The 18,021-nt window shown below is 46.4% G+C and overlaps 1 protein-coding gene across 1 annotated transcript; it reads right to left on the minus strand.

Moving 5' to 3' along the window:
• Window positions 1-15,925: 15,925 nt before the first annotated feature.
• HOXA1 (homeobox A1) lies at window positions 15,926-17,328 on the minus strand (the record flags this gene model as incomplete). The annotated part of the gene is made up of 2 exons (XM_083877422.1): window positions 15,926-16,281; window positions 16,707-17,328. 2 exons carry the CDS (start codon window positions 17,326-17,328, stop codon window positions 15,926-15,928), a joined length of 978 nt encoding a protein of 325 aa, XP_083733548.1.
• Between the last annotated feature and the right edge of the window lie 693 nt (window positions 17,329-18,021).

The raw sequence follows: 18,021 nt of genomic DNA on the forward strand, positions 1-18,021 counted from the left end.
CAATCACTGCCAGAATTTGAAACTATATATTAAAATGCTTCAATTATATGTCTTTTACTATGAATGAACCTTTTCCTAGTAACAGCATTGCACCTGAAGTAATTAAATAGATGTGGAGCTTATAATCACAACAGAAATTGAATTCTCAGTTAACAATTCCAAAGTCCTATTGATGAAAATTCCTACTGCTTACAATTCCTATTGATTGAAAGTGATTTTAATCAGTTCAGTTGGTTTTTTAAAGGATTGACCACAAAATAAATTCTCTTTTCACATATGAGAATACTTGCACTACTAGGAGCCATACAGAGATGAAGCTTAAAATTCGGTGTTGGTTTACTTTGTCTCGCTGTCTCCTCTGAAGGGATAAACAACTCTTCCTTTGAAGACACTCAGCTCCATAATTTTAAATGCATGGGCATATCCGTCTCCAACAGATAAGACATCAGAAAATTTTTAAAAGTCCATTTCTGAGACTGCCAAACAGCTCAGCCAGTGCAAATATCTACCTGCTTGAATTCTTAAATAGTGAGCAAGCACAGGAACCAGTTATAAAAGAAAAATGCTTCTGGTTTATCAAATGTAAAACCCAAATCCTTAATATCACTACATAACATGTAAGCTTAAACACTATTAATTTTTTTATATTATACACATGTAGCATTTCTATTGTTCTTTTTTTTCTGAGATGTATAAGCCTTATATTTATGGCACAAATAACCATTGGTGTGGAATAACTAACATGAGCCATTCAGATTACTTCAGCCTTCAGAGGGGTTGTGGTCTAGGATTTCTCAAATCTTTTGTCAGTGGCAGCCTCAGCCATATCAGCTCTCTATTTATGGTTCCAACCCACAGTGGTTATTGGTATTTTACCACAAATTTTACTGGCCTAAAAGTGTATTTCAGTGTGGAGAGAATAAACTAGTGGCTCTGAAGGCATCACTGTGACACTGCACAAACCAAACATCTGCCTGGGTGGGGGCTCTGAGAAAACCCAGTGACTGGCTCCAGGAGCTGAGTTACTGCTGCCAGCCTGCTTATTCAGAGATGCATGGTTATGAGATTTATGAAAACCCTTAGAGAACCAGCACTGACGTCTCCATCTGAACAAAAATTCACTTGCAAGTCCACCAGATCTGGCCTATGGAGTATAATACCATAACACATAGTAACATATCTGAGCCAATACTGTTCTAAACCACATCACATTTCCAATTTTCACATGATCCATAAGAACATTATCAAGTCAGAAATTCTGTCGCAGTGGGGAGTACTCACTTTCTCTCACTGTTGTGCTTAGTATGGACAGGCTTACAAAAAATGCCTGCAATTGGAGCCATGAACACCTGAACTTCAACAGAGGGCAACCGTCAAAATACTGCAAGTTCATCTTCAGATCAAATATCCTCAATGGTTCCTTTGCACAGTACCTTTGTTTAACATCAGAGTGCACAAATCTTCCTAGAAGGACCTTGGTTAGGATAAGCTGACGTCCTGTCTTTTAATCTTTTAGAGCCCTGATTCTATGTGCTGTTATTTACTGCCAGCTCCAGAATTCTGCAATATTGTGACCTCATCCTAGTGTCTAACATCAGGTTGGAAATGTGCTTTGCCTCCCTTGGCACTGTAATGCTATTGCTGAGGACAAAAGGTGTCTTCTGTCAGTGGAGGATATCTGCAAGTCTTCTGAAAAATCAGATTCCCTAATTATTTTTTTTTAATTAAAAAAAATCAAGTGAATTAAAACAATTTGAATTGTGTGATAGATAAATTATCTGAGAAACTGCAACATACAGAAAAGATTCAGGACCCAGAGTCTGGCAATTTCTTTAAAATTTCACACAAGTCGAGATGACAAACAGATGGCACAGTTAGGAAAATCTAGAAGGCAAAATATAGCCCCCATGTCACTTTAATGATGCCTCTGCTTATCACAGCCTATATTTTAAATCAACTTACAAAGTATTTTTCTAAATCATAAAACTCTCTTGAGCTCTATTTTCTAAAGACAAACTGGTCTGTAAAGATGCATCAGTCAAGCAGAAGATTAATTCCTGTTGTACCAAGTTGTTGTTTTTGGCACAGAAGTCAATATTTATAAGACAGAAAGCAGCTGCAGCACGCAAGTTAGCATAGTGCATAAATCTTTGCAGCAGGTTATAGCAAGATGATGATACTATCCACAGGTAACACGATGGAAGCACTGCCACAACAGAGCCTTCCTAATGGTGGTCATCCATTTACCAGTGTGAGCCACGCTAATGAGGTCACACTGATTCACTTCATGTCATTTCCCCTTTGGAAGCAATCAGCGCAAATATAAACCAGTAATACATTAGAGGAGGTCACCCAGCGCAGTAGCTCTGTAAAGAGTGAGCTGTTTGTATAGGACTCTGAGCCAGATCCAAGCCTGCCTGGAGCAATAGGACGTGTGGCTACTGACAACAGGGCCTGGGAAGCAGATTAACCCCCTGTCCCCATGAAAGCTGGCTGGAGTAAAGCTCTGCTCTCAGCTTTGCCTGTGGTGCAGCTCCTCATCCCCCCTCTCTCATCACCCCTCCACATCAGTGGTGGGGGTCGCAGGAAGGGCAGGGGGTTAACTCTCAGTTTTCCTTCCGCTGATTGAAGATTTTGCCTCCTGCCTGGTGATGCTGGATGGCAGCTTTGGGGCAGCAGAGGGACAGGGGCACAGCACTGCCAGGAGTTGTGGCAGATGTGGTCCTGCCTCCCCCCCTGCTACAAGAGACTTGTCATTTGAGAGACGTACCGACCTCCTTCCCCATCACTCCAATTCTCTTGCTAGATGCACTGGCAATGAGACACCCACTCTCCCTTTCCTCCACAACAGAGACCTGGTGTGGTCAGCAACAGGGTCAGGGCACATTGGATAATGCCTGAAAAACCAATCAGGCAAGCCCCAGCAATGCCTAGCTTTGCCTTCCATATCTTCAGCCCAGAAATCATTCCCTTCCACGGCATATGATGAGCTCTGCAGTGGAGAGGCTAGAGTTGATCTAATTTTTTGATGTGCAAGGTTATACAGGTTTTCCATATCTCTGTCAGCCCTTTTCCCAGTGCTGAGATTGAAGATATCAAGTTCCTTGCCACAGTATTATCTCTGAAACTAGAAGTGAAGGAAGTTCAGCCTATCGAGTACTTGGGTATTTCTCCCCCTTCTTGAGAAGGCCATCATGCCAAAATTTTGGGGGTTTTGCGCTTTTCACATGAGTGTAGCTACGCACTTACAAGACCATATGCAGTAAAAGACATATGCAGTTTTTTGCCAATGGCTCTCTCTAGCCACTGCTGCACTAGCTCTGACATCTCCAGGCTCACTTGACCAATTATATGGGGTTGTAGGCAAAGACGTTTGAAATTTAATGTTGAATAGATGCAGATTGAGCCCACATGGGAGGGAAATACAGTAGAAATGTGGAACCCCATTATAAGAATTTATCAGTGTACATTCTTCATGCTTTATGAAATTCACTAGCACGATCATCTATTTCATTCATAGAAGAGAAAAAGCTATATTAATTTCTTGAAATAGGCAACAGAAAGAGATTGACTTGAAATAAACAAAATAGTTGAAATTAAATTTTCTTGGCAAGATTTGCTTGTGTTGTTCGTCAAATAAATGTACATTATGTCTTGCACTGTTACTCAGCTGTGATCCTGTAATGTGTTCTCTGCATCCTGTCAGACATATGATCCTTTGTCCTATAATAGACCCAACTATCTCACAACCAGCTGAGCTCAGGGTCATCCCAGGGTCAGGCTGGTTAAAGATGGCTGTCAGTTCTCTGCCTGACTCACAGACGAACTTTAAATCACCTTTATCTTACTTGTGCTGATGTTTTCCAGCCATCTGTAGCAGGAGCTGTAGAATCTATGTACAATATAAGAAAATGTCTTACAGCATCCCTGAAAATTTCTCTGTGCATCTGTAATGTGCAGTGCACTCAAAATAAAGAAAGTGAAGCTTGATGCATAATGTGAAATGGCAACTATTTCAAATACCTTTATGCCAGGTAGTTAACATTGTGGTTCTCATCCATCTTGCAAATGAAAACAATAATTCACAAGGTGAAATATCACCTTTCAGATCAGAAATATAATTATTACCTAGCCTGAAATTTTCAGCAAAAAGAGTATTTGCATAAGAAGGACAGATAATCTGGGAAATGCATCACCTAATGTTTTTATTGTGATAAATACCTCTCTTCAGCTTCTGCAGCTATACAACTTCTTAATGTTTGTCACTAGTCTCCAAGGTATAGAAGAAAGACATGCCTTAATTGTAAATTTACACATGCTTTATTACCAGTGCAACAGCATAAACACATTTAACAAGGTTGTCATTCCAGTTAATTATGCTGATTCTGACATATACCTATCTCATCTAAAATTGATAGAGCCTTTTGACCAGTTAGTAGCAGCACAATGTGTTGTGTCTTTCTCTCTAAGTTTAAGCATGTTAGGGGTCAGACAACAGCAGGAGAAAAAAGTCTCTTCATACCAACTAAACACCAACAGATCAGCAGCCAAAACTCCCTTTAAGAAAACTGTAGCTAGCTGAACCCCAGCACATGTTATGCATTTCTATGTCTGTCCCAGCCACAGCACACCTGCCCCAGGCAAAGACAACAATCTCCATTATGCCTAATAGTAAACAACACTGTTCCAGCCCCTCAGAAACTCTTGGCCTTGTTCACAATATGGAGTACCCAGCACCCAAGCAGATGGTAACACTTACTAAAGATATTAAAGCAGAAGAAAACACAGCAGAAAAGGAGGCAACTATTAGAGAGCACGTGGTGACAAGGGAAAAAACAATTTCCACATTTTCCCTGCAGCAGAAGTCTGTGAATTCCAGACTGAAAAAATTGGGAGACAACATGAAATCAACAGCAAACAATGAATAAGCATCCAATGACAATAAAACATCACCCTTACCCTCAGCAGAGTTATTGATGCTCAGATCAAAGCCTCATTTTCAAACCTCACACTGAGAAGGAAACTGCACATACTCCTTTCCTTCCCACACACCCCAGTATAAACCTGGCAGGGGATTCCAGAAGGGAGGTGGAGGTACCTGCATCTTACAGTCACATCTAGGTGACAAGGGTAATATTTTCAGGGAGGGAGGGAGGGAGGGAGGAAGGAAGGAAGGAAAGAAGGAAGGAAGGAAAGAATCTGTTTTTGTGAAAAATGTATTAAAAAATTTTCAAGTAATTCATTTCTATCCTGTGATCCACATGCCTTTTAAAGGAAAGCAAGCTTTTATGCTCTATCAAAAGCATAAAACCATGGGTGATGGTAGGCAAACTAAAGAGTGCAAAAACCTAGAAGAAAAAACCTTGAGGAATTAAACATGCATTAAATAATAGCAATCCTGTTGGACAGTCATGTGAAGTGTAACTTGAAACGCTTCTCTGTGTAATATAGAATTTCACACTGTGCTTGGGAAGGACAAGGTATCACCACTAAGGACTCTCCTCACTGTGCTGAGCACCCACTCCTGCCCCACTCCTACAGCCACCCCACTGCTCTATAGCCAGTATTCTTGGGGACAGTGACAGCCCTGTCCAACAGAACCTCTGCACAGCTGTCCAACTTCCCTCCTCACACAAGCCTTGCCTTTTTGATCACCCTTCATCTAACCTAGATTATAGCAATGGAAAAACTGCACCAAAGGCTGGAGAACATAAGTTCATGAAGTCTGGAAAATTGGAAAGGTTTGGATCACCAGTGAACAGATGCTGAGGAGCTTGTGTCATAGCTGTGGACAAGCATCTGGGAAACATCTAGATAAAGCTTTATTTTTAATATTCTTTTAAGTAGGAGAGTACAACGGATACAAGGAAGAATTCATTTTCTCCATTTTCCTAAAAAGTATTTTACAGCTCTTCATCTTTTGAGTACATCTAGAATTCATATTGCTGGTCAAGAAAAAGCCATATTTTCAGTGGCATCCTGGCTAAGCCCACATACTCCTGCTCACAATTAAAGGGATGTTCTCACGTGACTGTTCAAGGGGTTTCCTTCAGATCCAGCTCACAGGATCCCTGGAGCAGGGCACAGTGCCTGCCTTGGGACAAACTCACATTAAGCAGGTATGTCTCAAGGCAGCGCTGCTGACAGATTTCATTCCTTTCTCCCTCTTCTTTTCAACCTCAGATAGTGATTTCCTCATGAGTAGTGTGACTTTTGGGGCTACTTCCACACTTGTTTTTCTGAGAAAATCCCCACTGAAACTACTAGGCCTTTTCATATAGCACAAATACAGCAGGAGTTAACCTTTTGTGATGGAAGGAAATCTATTTTATGCCTGCTGGCATTTTTTTATTCTAAATTATATCAAAAAAGGGTTTCTACTACAATAATAAAAAAAAGTCCTGCCCTCTGAGATGTGAAAAATATATCTCAGATTATTTAATCTTCACTTAAATACATATTGTTTTATACAAAAGCTGATATATATTCCTTTGCCCTGGAGAATATTTAGAGACAAATCTGATTTTAAGGCTCAGGCTGGACTCCATCACTTCTAGTGCTGCTGCTCCAAACTAATATGGAATTGCACTACACAAAATACCTACTTTAAGGATTAAAAACATGAAATAACATGACTCATTCTCATGAAACCTAAAGGACTCACCCATGCACCCTTAGATCGATCTCTTCCTTCAACACAGACTCTTCAGACATGTCATGTGGGGCAGCTCTCAAAGGTGCTTCACCAAGGAAAATGGCTATTGGAATTTCCTACATGTAGTAACAGCATCCTTCTCACTCTGAAGTTCCATGCTGAGTGCAGACACCAGGGGTACAGGGGACCCTGTACAGCTGCATGGGGTCGCTGTCCCACATGGCTGAACATGCATCCTGCCCTCAAGGAAAGGGGCCAGGTTTGTCTTAGCCAACACACACCTGAATGCAGTTAATATTGTTCAGCTCTTCCATTCATCTCCTGGCCAGTATTTCTGTCTCTAAGAGGAAAGGAATTTTATGAAATAAAGATCTAAGGGCTGAAAATGTGTGTGCAAAGGCGTGGGGGGTGGGGAGTGTGACAATCCTTGTAGCCCATGTGAAAGGTTGCTTTGCTTCTAGACCAAAGGGGAGGAGGCCTGATCCTGCTCCCGTGCTAGATAAGCAGATATCCTGCAGGCAAGCAAAGCTGGCAACAGGCTGAAATCATGGTGAGAGTTGAAAAGCTTGTTTTTCTATATGCACAACAAACCAGAAACGTTGACAGAAAAGTAAAAGAACATCTGCTCATGCTGATCTATGAATGCTTTTCCTGGATCCATTAACCTCCTTTCTTTGTCTGTCTCTCTTTTTTTCCTAAACTGAAAATTATCATTTTAAATATTCAAGGCTTTCATTTCTCTATTAATCAAATTAAATCTCCTTAGCTGCAGTTAAAATACTCCGTGAGGTCCTTCAACCAAAGATTATCTGCCTTGCAATTAGAACCCATTTTTAATACAACAGGCGGGAAATAGAGAACCACAGCTGTAGAATCAATACAACTATAAATTACATGGGAAAGGAAACGGCAGCATCCTAGCTTGAAACAACAGATTTATTATCAGAGAGGATGGTATTTTATCGACAGAGTACATAAGTTTATAAAGAAAGAGAGAAGGAGACACAGAGAGAGAAATCAATGTTAACATGGGCTCACCGTTGTTTTAAATGCTGCATTTGTGGTAACTAATTTTCATTTCTTTTTTTAATTTATAAAGTGTCACACTGAAAAATGTTTACTGGCTAAAAAATCCTGTCTGGAGAATTTTCTAAGGCAAAACCCCACTGATTTTAATGAATAAGATCTGTAGAAGAAGGTCCTATTATGTGTTCTGTATTTTATCCTGGTTAAGACTGGTGACTAAAGGACTTCCTCCATTCCCATATTTTGAACAATATCATAGTTTGGGTCACAGCTAAGATTTGCATTTAAACTTCAAAGATTTGCATTTCTTTTGATTACCACCTGTGGGATAGGGTGAGAAAAATTTTTTTTTCTGATAGCAGCAAATATTTTAAATGCTTCCCTTTCCACAATCAGAATTCATCTATGGTTGGTTACACATAGGATTAAAAAAAAAAAAAAAAACAAAAAAAACAAAAAAAAAAAAAAAAAAAACAAACTGTGATGAGAAGATTGCTTGCTAGATTTTCACTGCTTTCAGTGCACAGTCTGTCTTGCTCTCTTCTCAGTGAAAAATTTTTGCCTATTTTTAAATATGGAGTTTCCAGTTAGGGCCTGATCCAAAGCCTAAGGCAATAGCTATGTCTTCTTCTCTTTCAGCTCCAACAAAAGTGAGAGTCACCCTGTATGGCTGACCAGTCTCAAAACACATGATGTTCAGAAAAGGGGATTACATAGAGATTATCTGGATTTCTAGAGTCTCTCATCCGATTTGCAATCAAACTCTCTTGTTAGAGGGTCCTCGGAATTTTATGTGAGTTTGGCTATGTTCCTTATATACTTTATTGTATAAATGCTGTTCAACCCCTGGGGTGAGAAAGATGTGGTCTGAAGAGAGAAAACTTATCTTTAGTGGTGGATTACCAGGCTCAGTGAGGCTAATTTTCAGATTTACAGATTTGAGGGTCTCAGGTGAGCTGAGTCTTCCTGAGCAATGAGCCACAGGAGGTCCCCCTCAAAGCCAAGATACATATCAGGTGAAAGCCTCAAAATCTTTCAAATATTTTAGTTTGTGAGCTGACTTGAAAGAAGCTTGGGTGAATCTAAGCTTTTGGGGACATGCATGTTCCTATGGATATAGAAAAACACTGCATATTTCCTGTGCAGTGGGATCTGAGCTCTATCACTGAAGACAGGATTTCTCAGACCCTTTTTGCCCCACCTTCTATTTCCATGATCACTGCTTTCCCTCATAGTGCTGTCAGAAATACAGAAAATAAAATATACAGGGGGATGTAATGAACTGCAAAGCCCCATGGGGTCCTGCCTGTCTGCAATACCCACTTCTATGTTGAAGCATATTGTTCATGTTAATACTGTTTGCTGGTAGGAGTGTTCCTCCAAGATAACATTTTTGTGCAGTGAAATATGCATGGCTCTCAGATGGCTCAGCTCAGATGGGATCACCTTTCAGTTTCTAGACAGTGTTATTTTTTTTACCCTTTTTTTTCCCCATCACAGCATGAAGAACACAACACTACCCCACCAATGCCTTTTGTTTTATGACCCATCTGTCCACAGAACCATGCAAGGATGTTAAATTCACTGATAATGCAGAGCTGTGCTGCAGGGATTTTATTTCTTGCAAAATAGAGTAATCTAGTCCACGTGTCTACCTTTGCTGGGTGCTGGTGGGAGTATTTTACAACTATGTGAAGAAAATAAATTGATGTTTGGATGACATTTCCACTCCAACTGATGTTTTGCACTAGAGTTATTTGAGATAATATACCCATTGCAAAAGTAAAGGAGAAGTTTGGTTTTATTGGAATGGAAGAGTTTCAATTAAAACTGTGTAGAAATTCCCACTTCTGAGGCTTAGCCCATTCCATGACCTTAACCTTCTTATGAGGTGAGAAGTTTGGACAGGTGGTTGTTCTCCAGGACCTCTCCAATATGCCCTCACTGCTCCCAGAAGGGGTCTGTGATTTATGCAGGTGTGTATTGCACCTGAAGGTTCACTGGTGTGCCGTGGAGAAGGCCCCCTATTTCCACCACCAGCCTCATCCTCACCCCCATCTCTTTTCATTACTTAACGAAGCTGGTCTCCTGTGTTTTCTCTGCTCTTTATTGCTTGTCACCGGGGCTGAGTGACTGCTGAAGATGAGAGGGGATGAGGAGTGTGAAGAGGGAAGCTTCTGCCTTTGGTCTGAGCCTGACGGGGAATGATGAAAAACACATGGGCTATGAAAAAGTCCAGTCCAACTTTCTGTTTACCGAGCTCCCTAGAAACGTCAACATCTGTCACCAAGTTACCCCTAAAAGGGGCACCCCCTTGCTACAGGACCCCGATGGCAGGTCCCATCCCTCTTCCCCCGGCACGGGCTGGAGCGGAGGGGTGTTGACAGAGGGAACGGGAGGTTATCCGGGATTTGGTGATGGCTGTATTAATAGACAAAGGATATCAGAAGCGATATCCCTGGCTCGGCGCTGCCGTGCCACCTTAGGCTGGTGCAGAGATGGGGTGGGCGCGGGGCTAGCCCTGGGGCGAGGCTGGCTCTGCCGTGCCCGCAGGCGGGTCCTGCAGGAGAGGCGCTGAGCGGGTGCGGAGGAGCGGCCGCCGAGCACCGCGCCCCGCCAGCCCCGGGCCCGCCGCCGCAGCCCCGCGCCCTTCTTGTTCCAATCCACACAACGAATTCTCCTCGTATTAGTCATTTCGCGAAGATCAAATACAAAGACAGAAAGACAGCTGCGAACGAAATCGATCCCTACAAGATGTGTTAGCGAAATGTTCAGCCAAAGCAGATATTTTCTTGTTCTTTTTTTCCTTTAATTTATGATAGTAGATAGCATATTGCTTTTTCTTCTTTTTTTTTTACTTTTTCTTCTTTTGTTTCTTTTTTGTTGTTGTTGTTTCTTTCACCTTTTTTTTTTTTTTTTTTTTTTTCTTTTTTTTTTTTCTTTTCTCTCTCTCTCTTTCCTGGCAGAGTTACAACCCCGCATGAGTTGGAATTAGAAGGTGCATAAGCGCCTTGACAAAGCCAAGCCTATCGAATACAAACAGGAGCCGCTTCAGAGCGCCGAGACACCGGGCGGGCATCGAGACAGGCACCGGGGCAAACACCGGGCAGGGCGGGCACATCCTCTGCCTTTCCACCTCTCGGACACTGTCCACAACTCTGGAGAGAGAGATGCTCCATGGGTCCCTGGATATTCCTAATCTCTCCGCCTGCCGCTGGCTGCATCACAGCTGAGACCAGTGTGAACACAGGCACGGGAGTTTGTCACTGAGATTGGCTTCATACCTCCCTCTGTCCCCCTTGTATTTGGGCCTGATTTTTTTTTCTACTTTTACTTTCTTGAGCAGGGGAAATTTTGAAATACTTTGAGTTTGTATTTATAAAATGAGCACTCAGAGAAGTCATCAACTGGCTGCTGGTTTCATTGTAGTCGAGGCTGATCGCTATTCGACCACATTTTTATCAGAATCAGTAGTCCCGATTTAACTTTGTGAGATATACACTTCCAAGGAAAATAGATGGGAAAGCCAAAATAACGGTAAAAGTAGTAGTTGACACCTTCTCCCCTTGGAACAAAGGCTTTGCACTGTGTCACTGCCCTATAAAAAGTAGCACAGAAACATTCTCGAACACATTCCTGCTCGTATTAGTGAAATGTGTAATCCTTTTGAAGTTACATGGCAAAGAGGACTCTTTGCATGATCAAAATCAACACTGTTTGCTCCCAAATGCCTAGGCACAAGAGAAAAGTTTGTGGGTTTTTTTGTTGTTGTTTTGGTTTTGGTTTTTTTTTTCCTAGAGCGCCCATTGATTTCATTCATTTCATTTCCGAGCCTGAAACAGGAGTAACTGTGGCCTGTAATATTTTATGACACATAAACCATAAAAGAATAATGTTAACAATGAGAGTCGGCCAAGTAGTGTGCCTGAGGGAGAAAAGGAATGTTTGTCTTGGAAAAGGAGAAAGGCAAAAGGGAAAAAGAAAGAGGGAGAGAAAGAGAGAAAAGGTGAGAAAGTCAGACAAAAAAAAGAAGGAAGGAAGGAAGGAAGGAAGGAAGGAAGGAAGGAAGGAAGGAAGGAAGGAAGGAAGGAAGGAAGGAAGGAAGGAAGGAAGGAAGGAAGGAAGGAAGGAAGGAAGGAAGGAAGGAAGGAAGGAAGGAAGGAAGGAAGGAAGGAAGGAAGGAAGGAAGGAAGGAAGGAAGGCTCTCAAAATACATTACATATCTGTTTATTTATATATTATTAATTTCATTATTTATGTAATTTTTTATGGTTACCAATTCATTGTGATCTCACAGAGCTAATTACTAAAGAAAAACAAACAGGTGATCTTGCTCCTAAGCTGACGCGGATAACATTCCTAAAGTACTATTTATCCCAAAAAAATGAGAGCCCCGTGTTCCCGCCGTGTCCCGAGCCCGGCCGAGCCTCCCCCGGGCTCTCCTGCGGGCGGCCCTGGGCTCTCCTGGGCTCCTCACTGGGAGCATCCCGGGCCTGGCCGGGGGCACATCCCCTGCCGTGCCCAGGGTCCCCGGGCAGTTCCCAGGCAGGAGGGGGCATCGCTCTGGAAAAGCGTTTTGCCGCTAAAAAGCCGCTCGAGTCCGTAGCCCAAACGTGAGCTGCCATCAGAGAGTTACTAATAAATCCCTATTAAGCATGCATTTATGCAGTGATTATGTGAACTTTGGCCTTTGAAAAGTCCCAGCAACTAACGGCGACGACTATCGCGTTTTGCCCAGATTTCTACTCTTTTCCCATGCAGGATGGAGAGGGGAGCACGGCTCCAGCAGCGCCTCCAGCTGCCGGGTGCGTCTCCAGCCATCCCCTTCCTCATCACTGCTGAGGAGAAAGCCTCAGGCACCCCTCCCTTTGCCCCCGGACCCCTGCGTGAAAATGCCGGGTCCTTTGCGAGATTTATTTGTTTTTTTCCCTCACTCCAGTAAGGTACCTCTCGCCGGGGATACCCGCCTGAGCGTCGGATGTAGAGCGGGGACGATGCCGAGTTTTTGCTGTCTCCGCAAAAGAGCGGAAAGCTGTTCGAATTTAGTAAAAAAAAAATGCTGGGCAAAAAATGAGGGGAAAGTTGCCGCTGCCGGGGAGACAGCGAGAGAGAGAGAGGGAGAGAGATGACTCTGTAATTGTTGCCTTTATCAAGGCTGTGAGATTAACTACTGGGATTTATTCTAAAGTGACCCATCACCGAATTCATTTCTGCTTGAACTTTCGGTGAACCTGAGATTAAAGAGGGGAGAGCAGCTAAGCAGTTTGTTGTTAGCTGCCTTTTCAACAGCCCTTTCAGACTGAGTAAATATTGATCGGTTTCAATCTGATTGCCCCAGAGGAAAACACCAAAGCATCTCAATAGCCTCCAAAAGTAAACTTTAAAGGTGAACAGCAGAAATGGCCTTAAGTATGATAGGAAGATACTAAACTCCGTTTGACATTTGAATGCGATTTTTGTTGACAGGTTTTGATGGGATGCGGGGTTTTTCTTCGTTTTTCCTCCTGAGATTCTGAAGAGAATTTTTTTTTTTTTTTTAATTCTAAAATGTGCAAAAAAAAAAATCCTTACAAGTTGAAAGGTAAATTTGTATCTTCAATGAAAGCACTTTGTGGAGGGAGGTTAGCGATATTTTTGTGGTAGAAACTATAAGCTAGAGATTTTCATTTCTCTTAGCCGCACCCCTGAACCCAAAGGCTGACAGTATCGAAATAATATTAACGCGAACAAAATGAGACAGGACCGGGAGGTTTGGAGCGTCTTTGCATGAAATACATTATGACTGCGGGGGAAAGGAAATAAATACATAAATACATTTTTAAATAGGGTTTGGGCTTGGAAAGAGATGGGATTCTTTGGCCGAGAGCCGTTCATGGCAGAGCGACGCACTGACAAGTGCCCTGTCTCTCGTATTTAGGCTGTAATTTATGGCCGCTCTTTCTAACACATTAAGTCAACAACACCGGTGGAATCGAGTTGTAGATCCGGATTCCAGCAATGTTTAGATCCAGATTTCGATATTGAAATGCCCTCATTGGCATGTAAATGCCACTTTAACACATCCAAGGCTCTGGAAGAAGGCCATCTGTTTTGCTTTGTGGCTTTACACTAATAAACAAAAGGTAAAGTATATGGCAGGCGGGGAAATGAAAGAAATAGAGGCATTGGCGGGAGCCTTTGGAGACAGCCCTGCTCCCTTGCAGATAGCTCGGCTCTTGATATGGCCGCCGCGCCTTGCAAATCAGCCCTTGTCTCTTTTGACACCGGAGTGAAGAAAATTTCCTGCGGATCCCGCGAAGTAAAGGCTGCGTGGGCACAGCAGCCCCAGGAGAAGGCCGGTAGCACTTCCCGCAGCTGGGCCCGGGGAAGGAGATGTTAGGCGTGTTTGCGTTGTAATTCAAGAGGCATCAGTGACTTGAGACATCCCCCGTCCAGCTGAGCGTGCCTCTGCTCAGTCCTGCCACCCAGGCTCTCCCCACAGACTCCTCTCCCTTCCCGACCCGCTGTTCACTTGACATTTCTTGGAATAGTTATTATATTTACCTGCAAGAGCTTCCTCTTGTACACCGAAAAGGGGGTGAGGGGGGTGCATGGGGGAGAAAGAGGGGAAGAGACCGTGGAAGGGACTGGGATTAACTCCAAAAACACACTGGGAACCATCTCCCACTTTGGCACCCCGTCAAGCGCTGGGAATGGCAGCTTGAGGTGGGAGAGAGAAGCTTAGTGCCCAGGCTAATTAAATGTGCAGTCCTTGGAGAGGGGCCTGCAGTGTGAGGACAGACTGCCTGAAGAGAGTTTCTGCTTTTGAAGGGTGCTCTGTTTATTTAAGTGTCAGCATCCATCCCGAGGTGAAAAGGTTAGCACTTGACCCAGGAAGTTCTCCTGTTTGTGCTTCAGAATTAGATTGGGATCATAAATTCCTCCCAGTTGCAGAGCATTGAGAGAAGGGCCTTATATTGTCTAAAAATAAGATTGTTTGAGCACAGGAGAGGAAGAAGTTTTGTGTAGGGAGTCAGATTGGGCAGCCAGAGCTCTGACTCTGACAAAACAACATAGGAGGAGTAAGGCTGTAAGACTGTTAGTCCCTTTCCCCCTTGGAAAGACCCCAGCAGAAGAAAATAAGGGAAACAAAACTGCTGAGCCCAGGCTGTGACTCAGCTCTGACGTCACGCAAAGTAGGCAGACGAGGGCTACCTGAAAGTGGAATATATTTATTACAGACATTATAAGGACCCGTAAATCTTGCCCTGGATGCCACCACCGGTGGAATCACAGAGCCTCTCATGATTGTACAGAAAAATCAGGAGGACATTTTGCTCACACACGACAACTGATAGAACTCAGTGTACCCGCAGTACAGCAAAGCACGGTGCGTCATGCAAAGGTCTGGACACCACAGAAATTATACATTCATTTGGCCATTTGTCACATTCACGAGTAGTTCGAAAAGACATCGAGTCTAAAGGAAGGTTAATACGAAAATATGAAGGGGCGAGGTCTTTTGGATGGTTGTACCCTTCAGCTGAGCATAATCCAACACAGCTTTGGGGACAGGGGGGAAAGGAGAGGGAGCAAGCACACCGGGTAAGGTTTAAAAAACCTAGTGCAATTGAAGCCTTGTTTGTCACATTTAAAGAAATAACGCTATTTTTTTTTTCGAGGTATCTGCTTGAGCTTAAGACGTTTACTTGATACAGTCGTCTACTTTACCAATATAAAAATGGATCCAGTTTGGCGAATGCACTCACCCTGCTTAACCTGATAATCGAAACATCATTCTAGAAAAATCTGTAAAAAGATAAATCTCTCGGACAAAGTATTTACAAGCAACAAACTCATCGACACGAACAAAGAATACATTAAATTAAGGGGATGAAAGTCCTATAAGTCGTGTAAACACTTGCAATAGTGCATCTCTTTGTGAGGTTATGTACCCTAAATAACCTGTCTTTCACTCAGGGAAACTCGGTGGAGTGTCCTTGCAGTGGAGGAGGGAGACCCTTTACGCGTGTGCCAGTCCAGCTCCTCCAGCAGAAAAGGAACGGGGGACCGGGAAGAAAATTCCCTGGCACCAAGGCGCCGGGACCCGACGGAGCCGGCACCCCCGGGGGCGGCGGAGGTAGCGGGGGAGGGAGCGGCAGCTCTCGGGGATACCGACAGACCGACCGAGGGACCGAGGGACGGACAGAAGGGCGGCGGACAGACTCGTGCCGCGCCGGCGGGGCCGTCGGGGCACGGCCGGGCTCAGTTGGAGGCAGCGAGCGTGTCCGAGGCGGAGGAGGCGGGCGAGGCGCTGCAGGGCGAGGAGCAGGACTTCTCCGACGAGTCCTCCGCCTTCTCCTCGCAGCCCGTGGGGGTGGCGGGGGAGATGGGCAGCAGCCCCTCTTTCTCCCGTTTCTTTTGCTTCATCCGCCGGTTCTGGAACCAGATCTTCACCTGCGTCTCGTTGAGCTGAAGGGAGGCGGCGATCTCCACCCGCCTGGCCCTGGTCAGGTATTTGTTGAAATGAAACTCCTTCTCCAGCTCGGTGAGCTGCTTGGTGGTGAAGTTGGTTCTGACGGTGTTGGGCTGCCCCACGAAGCCGTACTCGCCAGCCTTGCCTGCGGGGGGACATGCAGCGGTAAGTGAAGGGAGCGTAAATGATTTATAGGCGATGTAATCAATACGTCCACACCGGCCAAGCAGATAGGGAGCGGGAACTTCTTAGGATAAGGGGGAAACCCCGGCAGGGTGAGTGATGGAGTGCGAGGTGCTAAACCGGAGTCAGCCTCTAGTGTCAGAGCAAAGTTGATAAGTGGTTTATGAATTATCAGAAATACGACCACGGGAGAGGAAGAGAAGGGGGAGTCAGGAATGAGTGAGGAATAAGCGGCTCTGGCTTTCAGCTCCTCGGGCAGACAGCCGGGACCGCTCCCAGGGGTGCGGGCCGCCCCACCTGCCCAGCGCCCCATGCCGCGCCTTTCCCGCACCCGCGGAGAGAGAGAGAGGAGCGGCCCCCGCCCCGGCCCTCCCGCCGGCCACTGACCTGTCTTGGGTGGGTTTCTTTTCACTTTCATCCAGTCGAAGGTTTGCGCCGGCGGCGAGGTCTCGGTGGAGGGGGAGCGGGCGTTTTCCCGGTGGCCGGCGTGGAGGGGGGACAGGGCATGGCTGTAGGTGCCCAGGGGCAGGCTCTGCTGCTCCTGCCCGTACGGGGGAGGCACGTACTGAGCCGAGGCCCCCGCGTAGCCCTGGTGCGGGAGCGGGTGCTGCGCGGCGGCGGCGGAGGAGGAGATGCTCCCCGAGTACACGGCGGGGGCGCAGGGAGGGAAGCCGCCGCCCAGCTCCGCGTCCTGCCCCAGGGGGTAGGGGCCGTAGGCCGGCGCGAAGCCCTGCGCGCTGTAGGTCGGGCCGCAGCCGGGGTGCGCGTAGGACACCCCCAGCCCGCCGTGGTGCTGGTAGGCGGCGGGCTGGGCCGGGCCGTGGTGGTGGTGGCGGTGGGGGCTGAGGGGCACCCCGCGGCCCGGCAGGAAGCGGTCCTCCCCGCCGCAGTTGCCGGCGCTGACGGCGCAGGGCTGGAAAGTTGTAATCCCGTGGTCGGGGTGGTAGGCGCGGGCGGCGCAGCCCCCCGCCTCGCCGCCGAGGACGGGGTACTCGAGGAAGGAGCTCATCCTCGCCGCGTCCCTCTGTCACGCCGCCACCGGGTCTTCAGCGTCCGGCGGGGCCGCGCCAACTTTCCCACTTCCTCCATGGGGCCGGCAGGAAAATGACACGAAGGCGCCGGCGGCGGGCAGGCACGTGGGGGGCGGCAGCCAATGGCTGCGGGGCCCGCGGGGCTTCCCCGGCTCCTGTCGCTGGTACAGCGCCGCGTCGGGGGCATTTAAACGCCGAGCGCTCCCAGCGCACCGCGCCGCACCGCGGGGCAGGGAGGCGGCGGCCACCGGGGGGCGGGGGGCGGGCCGGGCCGGGCCGGGCGGGACACGCACACCCCGCCGCGGCAACCCCCTGGGTCTCGTCCGCCAGCTGAGACAGGAAGGCAGGAGAGACCCGGAGGCTGCGCCCGGCCCGCCGAGCCCACCGGCCGTTCCCTCCAGGGTGAGTGCTGCTGCCAGGGTGCCCCAGCATCACCCTGCTGCCGGCGCTGTCAAGCTTGCCCGGGGCACCTCCGCTGCCCACCGAGCCTGCACGGGGCACCTCTGCTGCCGGCCGGGGCAGCGGCGGGTGGGGGCGAGGGTGGCGAGGGGAGGCGACTGGATCCACGGCACGGGGCAAGGAATGGGGCCGAGAGAGCCAGAGACAGCGCTGAGAGCATCAGCCTTTGGAACGGGAATGAGAAGGGGACCGTGGATGCGGTCGGGGGTTTC

Source organism: Zosterops lateralis (assembly GCF_965231275.1).
Source record: "Zosterops lateralis genome assembly, chromosome: 1".
NCBI lineage: Eukaryota > Metazoa > Chordata > Aves > Passeriformes > Zosteropidae > Zosterops > Zosterops lateralis.